This window comes from Podarcis muralis, chromosome 13 (genome assembly GCF_964188315.1).
Source record: "Podarcis muralis chromosome 13, rPodMur119.hap1.1, whole genome shotgun sequence".
Taxonomy (NCBI): Eukaryota; Metazoa; Chordata; class Lepidosauria; order Squamata; family Lacertidae; genus Podarcis; species Podarcis muralis.
Window position 1 is genome coordinate 2774018 of NC_135667.1, and position 6715 is coordinate 2780732.

The following is a 6715-nucleotide window of genomic DNA, read 5'->3' on the forward strand; positions in this document are numbered from 1 at the left end:
CGTGCTCAGAGGCACTCTTGCCCACCCCACAGAGGTTCCGCGGCTAGGACGAAGCCTCCTCCTCCTCCTCCTCCTCATAATAATAATAATAATAATATTTATATCCCGCCCTCCCCAGCCACAGCCGGGCTCAGAGCGGCTAACAACAGTAAAATAATACAGCATTCTAAAATCAATTCATTCTAAAATCAGTTCAACGGATGGAGCTTCCCAAATTGGAGGGCGCGCGAAGAGTTAAAAGTGGGGGGCGTGGCCGATGCTGAGGGGGGCGTGTCTCCCACATGCCCCGCCCTCCCACCCTATATAAGCCCCGGCGCTGCGCTTTGCCCATGCCGTCTTGCCTGCAGCTTCTTCCCCGGCCAGCGGGCTCCTCCGAGGTCCTCTAGTCGGCGCGCCCCCATCGAAGGAGGAGATGTTCACCGTTTTCCCCGCGGAAGCTCCGCTGCAGCAAGAGCCCGGAGGGGCCCCGATCCCTGCTGCTGCTGCCCCTCGGGCGCTTCCTCCTCCTCCTGCCCCCGAGGACCCCCTGGAGAAAGTCAAGCGCCCCATGAACGCCTTCATGGTGTGGTCCAGCGCGCAAAGGCGCAAGATGGCACAGGAACACCCGAAGATGCACAACTCGGAGATCTCCAAGCGCCTGGGCGCCGCTTGGAAACTGCTGCCCGACGCCGAGAAGCGGCCCTTCGTCGACGAGGCCAAGCGCCTCCGGGCTCTGCACATGAAGGACTACCCCGATTACAAGTACCGGCCCCGGCGCAAGGGCGGATCCGGGCGCGCACGGGACAAGGGCGCACCGGCAGCAGCAGCCTCGCCAGGAACCTTTCCGTGCGCCCCGACGGCCGAGACGCGCGCCTGGAGCGCATACGCCGCCTCTCCAGGAGGGACCCCCGACGGCAGGGGCGCCTGCTACCCTTACGAGCTCGCCCAAGGAGGACCCGGAGGCGGAGGAGGAGGCTACGGGGCCGGATCCCCGGCGCCCTACAGGTGAGCAAGAAGAGCAGCCCCGACGGCGCGCGGCGGGGATGGGTGGCTTGGGGATGGGGGTGGTGCGTAATGCTCGGAGGAGACCCCTCGGGACGCTTTGAGCGCAGGGAGGGACGCTTCGAGTTCGGTCCTGCTCGCGAGTAGACCCTCTAGAGGTTGGAAGGGGCGTACGACGTCCACTGGGTGGTAGGTGAGCTCTACTCCGGTGTAGAGGCGTGGAAACTGTAGACCTTGCGTAGCCGCGTCCGTAGGTTTCCGTGGGTTGGAGGCGAGCCCTACTCGGGAGGAGGCGCATTGGATTTTTACACCCTGGGAAGCAACGTCCGTTAACTTCAGTGGGCTGTAGGTAAGCCCTACTCTGAGTAAACTTTCTTTTTCTTTAATACTTTTTATTAAAGCGGAGTAAACGCGTGGAAACGACCCCAGGTAATGTCCTAGATTTCAGTGGGTTTGTGGGTGAGCCCTGCACGTGAGTAGGAAACTCTTTAGATCTAGGGTAGAAACGTCCGTAGACTGCAGTGGGTTGGAGATGAGCCCTACTCGAGAGTAGGCGCATTGAAGCTCTTGCACCTTGGGAGTTAGTGGTGTCCTTTAACGTCAATGGGTTGTATGCGCTATTATTCCTTCTCGGAGCAAGACTTGGCTCATTTCAGCGAGAAGTTTGGGAAGCTCTCCTCGGAGTAAACCCATTGAAACTCTGCGGCCTCGGGTGGTAGCGATGTCCAGTTTCAAGGGGCTGCGTGCAGTGCCGTCTCTACTCAAGAGTAGACTCACGGAAGCACTTGGACTTCGGGTGGCAGCAACGCCAGTTCACTTCACTGGGTTGCATCAAGCAGTCGCTTCTGCTCAGAGTAGACCCATTAAAAATAATGAAAATGGCTGTTACTTTTAGTGGGTCTACTCCGATCAAGGCTTGGTTTGATGCATCGCAGTGATTCTGTTGAGGGCGACTAATACTGCAATAAATAATTTGGACTAAATTTGGAGCTTCTCGTGGAGAAAACCTTCCCTCCCTCCTAGCAGGCGATCCTATGCGTGCTTACTCGCGAGTAAGCTCCGCAGTGTCCTTTCCAGCTTTGGGGGGGGGGCAGGGGGCTGCGATCCTGTGCGTGCTTCCTTGCGGAGGAAGCTGCAGGGAAGCGCAGCCGGGAGGGTTTACTCTGGAGAAAAACCAGGCCTAAGCACTGTGCGCTTGGTGGATCGGGACCATTTCGGTTTCTCACGAAACGGACTTCCTGGATTTGCCTTCAGCTGAGCGTGCCAGACGAGCCTTCCTCTTGCTTTACCGAAGGGAAGAGTGAGGGGGAAGAAAAGAAAAAGAGAAAATCTCCCTGTTTGGTTTCCTATCCAGCCAGAAATCCCCCATCCCGTGTTCCGATTTGCAGGAATGTTTTAACGTGTGCAACAAACGTTTCTTTATTTAATTGCATTTATATCTGGGTCTTCTCCCAGGTCCTAGCCCTGCGCTCTAACCACTGTGCACCGCCACCGGCTCATAAATCAGGTTTTGGGTTTTTCCAAATTAAGCGCCCCTTTTTGCATCACCCAAAAAATGTGAATTTTTTCTTTAAATTGCGTCTCTATCTGGAATGGGGAACAGGGGAACTCCTTGCTGCAGTTCCTCACTAGAGCTGCGCCTACACAGAGGCTGCTGCAATTGGCTGCTAAATTCCTGCGGTCCAGGATTCAGTTCTGGGGGCAGGTTTTCCGGAATTGGCTTAAGTGTCATCTGGAGATAAGCTTTTCAGCTGCTGATTGTGTTACAAGAGCAGGACACCTGGGTTCTCCGGAGGGCGGGGGAGAGGAGGGAGGTGCCTTTCCGCACATCTGCTTCCAAATGTTGTTTCTAGGGCAAGGTAAAAACTTCTTTTTGTGGGAAGAACGCAGGGATTTTTTTTTGCAGAGAATCTAGGAGTCCCTACCCACCTTAAATGATAAAATTTAAACACTGCTTGATTGTGTTTGTTCAAAAAGGATACAGCCCCGCAACCTGAAAGCGGAGATCAAGCCAGAAAAAGAACTGGGATTCGAAACTTTAAACAAGTTGAAATAACAATAGACTACAAAAGATGATTTAAAATTGCATCCGCCTTCTTTGCTGCCACCTGAGTTGAGAACCCAGATTGCCCAATGTCCCTTTACAAAAAATAAAATTCTGCCCCCCTCTGTTTGGGGGACCCAGGAGTCCTGCCCCCCTCTGTTTGGGGGACCCACGAGTTCTTCTCTCCTCTGTTTGGGGGACCCAGGAGTCCTGCCCCCCTCTATTTTGGGGACCCAGGAGTCCTGCCCCCTCTGTTTTGGGGACCCAGGAGTCCTGCCCCCCTCTGTTTGGGGGACCCACGAGTTCTTCTCTCCTCTGTTTTGGGGACCCAGGAGTCCTGCCCTCTCTCTGTCTGGGGGACCCAGGAGTCCTGCCTCCCCTCTGTTTGAGGGACCTAGGAGTCCTGCCTCTCCTCTGTTTGGGGGACCCAGGAGTCCTGCCTTCCACCCCGGGGCTGCCCTCCTTCCTTCCTGGAGCGATCCCCAGCGCCCTGGCTTGCTGCCCCAGATCTGTCTCGGCGTCATGCCCCGGCAAAGCCGGGTGGGTGCTGGCCCTGGCAATCTGGGCGCGGCCCCCCCACCCCCACCCGGGGGGTTGCCAGCTCCTTGGGTGCTCTCCAGGGTGCATCATCGCCCTGCCCTGCGCCAGACACGCAAAGGGGAGCCCTGCCCCTGAGGTCGTGACCGAGGGTGGCCTAACTCGCACTCGCACCCGAGCCGCTTGGCATGTGTGGGGGAGAGGGAGGGAGGTATGGGAGAGGCAAGACTTGCGGGTGCCGAGGGAGAGAGGCAGGACTCCTGGGTCCCCCCAAATAGAGAGAGAGCAGGACTTATGGGTCCCTGAAACAGAGGGGAGCAGGACTCCTGGGTCTCCCAGACAGAGGGGAGAGGCAGGACTCCTGGGTCCCCCAAACAGAGGGGAGAGCAGGACTCCTGGGTCCCTGAAACAGGGGAGAGCAGGACTCCTGGGTCCCTGAAACAGAGGGGAGAGGCAGGACTCCTGGGTCCCTCAAACAGGGGAGCAGGACTCCTGGGTCCCCCAAACAGAGGGCAGAGGTTTGAAGATGGAGAGCGGTGGTCCGGATTCCGGGGACCCCTGGACAGGCGGGCGGAGGATGCTGGGTGAGGAGGGGCTGGCTGGCAGGCAGGCAGGCAGGTCCGGACAGGTTTGGGGGCTCTCAGCCAAAACTGGAAGAACAGGCTGGCGAGGAATGCAGGCCCGCCCCACAGGCCCCGAGGGGATTAGCTTTCTCTCTCTTCCCGCAGGTGGCGAAGGGCTGGGCCCGGCAGGTGCTCTCCTGGGGTTACGGCCACCTCACAGCCTAGTGCACAACACAACACTCCCGGATTGTGAGCATTGGAAGGGTCCCTCAAAGGTCATCCAGCCCAACCCCGGAGGTTGGCCAATTTAGGACAGGCGAAAGAAAGTTAGACGGCGGAACTGCCTGCCACCAGAGGCAGTGTGGGGTAGGACAGGCTGAGAGAGGCAGCGACAGCGAGCTTCAGGGTTGAGTGGGGGGATCTGAACCCGGGTCTTTACGAGGGCCTGTTCTGACATCCTGGCGCTTCTAATAATAATTAGTGAATAAATAAATCCAATACTATGTAGCTCTATGGCTATGGGGTGGTACACAAATTTAATTTAAAAAAACCCACTTTGTTGCCTTCCCACACAAACTGGAGAAGTTCCCCTCCAATTTCTTACAATATTAGAGATTTTTTTATATACTTTTCAGATATATACATTTCACTGATTCATTGGAACATTTTAAAACTTCCTTCCCCCTCTTTCTGCGTTTCCTTAATTTCACTTTTCATATATTCTGCCGTATCCAAATGAATTAGTGAAACTTGCTCATTTGGAGAAGAATATTGGAGATGTAACAAGAATTTGCTGTCTGGTGTGGCTTCAGGGCTCGGGTTATTTACGTATATTAACATTATTTCATTTGTTATAGTGGCTTTTTCCTCCCGGGAGCTCAGGCTGTGCTGCGAATGCTCCTCCCGGGTCACATCCAGTTGAGGTTCATGGCAGTGTGCGGAATTCGAACCCGGGTCCCTTCCCCGCCCCCAGATCAAAGCCCCTGATTCTCTTAAACCAGCCCTAGGCAAACTCCTGCCCTCCAGATGTTTTGGGACTACAATTCCCATCATCCCTGACCACCGGTCCTGCTAGCTAGGGATGATGGGAACTGTAGTTCCAAAACATCTGGAGTTTGCCTATGCCTGCCTTTAACCATTGCACCACACAGCCCAAGACCGCGTAATCGCCAGGGTTTCTAAGGCCCGTGCAATAAGAAAACCAGGCCTATATTAGGGGAATAATAATAATAATAATAATAATAATAATAATAATAATAATAGATATGGAGTAAATACAAAGGAAAACGTACTTACCTTCATTGTACGTTTATATTTTAAAGTAATAAAGATTTACTAAAAAAACCAGGCCTGCCAGGAGAGCCCCGGTAGACTATTCCTGAGAATGGAGGTTCTATTTCTGAATACCCATAGTATATATGGGGTGGGGGACTGGCCTCTGGGGTTTACTTGGGTAGTTAGTTGGCCACTGGGGGCCTCTGCGGATGTTGTTCTCGCCTGCTCCTCCTCCTGTTAAAAGAGGATCCTTGAGATTTACGGATTTCAAGACTGGAGAAAGTCCTTATTAATGCAGCACTGTTAACCTGCGGAACTCCCTGCCACAGGAGGCAGCGATGGCCACTAATAATCTTGATGGCTTTAAAAGAGGAGGAGCCATCCATGGAGGAAGAGAGGTCTACTAGCCAGGATGGAGGCGCCAATACTCCTCTCCCAAAACCCACTTTTTGGGGCGTTTTTGTAAAAAAATTTATGTGTCAGGCGCCAAGCAGAACTGCTGACGTCAAGTACGCGTATGAATGTTCTTTTGTTTCAGAAGTGTGAGCTGGACTGGAGAAGATCGGTCGGTGTTTGTGCCGGCTGCTGGGAATTGTAGGGGGAAACTACAGTTCCTGAGTCTCCGTGGGGGAGTTTGTGCGCACCGGGCGTGCTTTAAATGAGCGGGTTGGGATGGATGACCTTTGGGGGGATCCCCCTTGAAACGGTGCGGTTTCGTGCCTGCGAGGCGATCCTGGTGGCCAGTGCTACAACTCCCAACACCCTCTCTCTCTTTGTTTCCGCAGCACCCTGACGTACGGCGCCCAGCCCTCCCCGGTGATGACCACGATGATCAAACAAGAAGCCGGCTTGCAGCAGTTTCACCACTCCTTCGGCGACTTCCACGACGTGATGACGGCTTATTCCCTGCAGGCGTGCGATGCTGCGGAGGGGGCGCCCCAATACTGCATTTCCCAGCACCCCTACTTGGGGTTCAGCAACACACCTCCCCTGACCCACCTTTAACTGGTTTGAAGGTGGCGGAGAAAGGACTGATTTAATTTGGTTTTTTGGCTGTGTGTGTGTTGGTTCGGGGGCTGTTTTATTTCCCCAGCTTCGTGCAAAAGGGGATAAACTTAATTTCACTCGCGCACAAGTTTGTGCCTTGCGTATATTGAAGCGGGGAAATTTGTACAGGACGTTTTTCTTTTCTTTTTTTACCTTAAGAAATGAAGGAAACGGGAAGCTCTTTAAGGGTGGGTGGGTCCCAATTCCTGCTAGCAGGGATTCCTCGTTTGGGTGGGTGAAAAACGTAAAGGGGAGGGGGTTATATTTT

The 6715-nt window shown here is 54.3% G+C and overlaps 1 protein-coding gene across 1 annotated transcript; it reads left to right on the top strand.

Annotated features, from left to right (window-relative positions):
• Window positions 1-203: 203 nt before the first annotated feature.
• SOX15 (SRY-box transcription factor 15) lies at window positions 204-6445 on the top strand. Its single transcript, XM_028703808.2, has 2 exons — window positions 204-984; window positions 6186-6445. Exons 1-2 carry the CDS (start codon window positions 413-415, stop codon window positions 6403-6405), a joined length of 792 nt encoding a protein of 263 aa, XP_028559641.2. The 5' UTR covers window positions 204-412; the 3' UTR covers window positions 6406-6445.
• The last annotated feature ends 270 nt before the right edge of the window (window positions 6446-6715 follow it).

What these genes read in the sequence shown, in the direction of transcription:
- SOX15 (XM_028703808.2), top strand. Translation starts at nt 413, where the DNA reads ATGTTCACCGTTTTCCCCGCGGAAGCTCCGCTGCAGCAAGAGCCCGGA. An exon ending in GGATCCCCGGCGCCCTACAG is followed by an intron (nt 985 to 6,185) that starts GTGAGCAAGAAG and finishes TTGTTTCCGCAG; the next exon opens with CACCCTGACGTACGGCGCCC.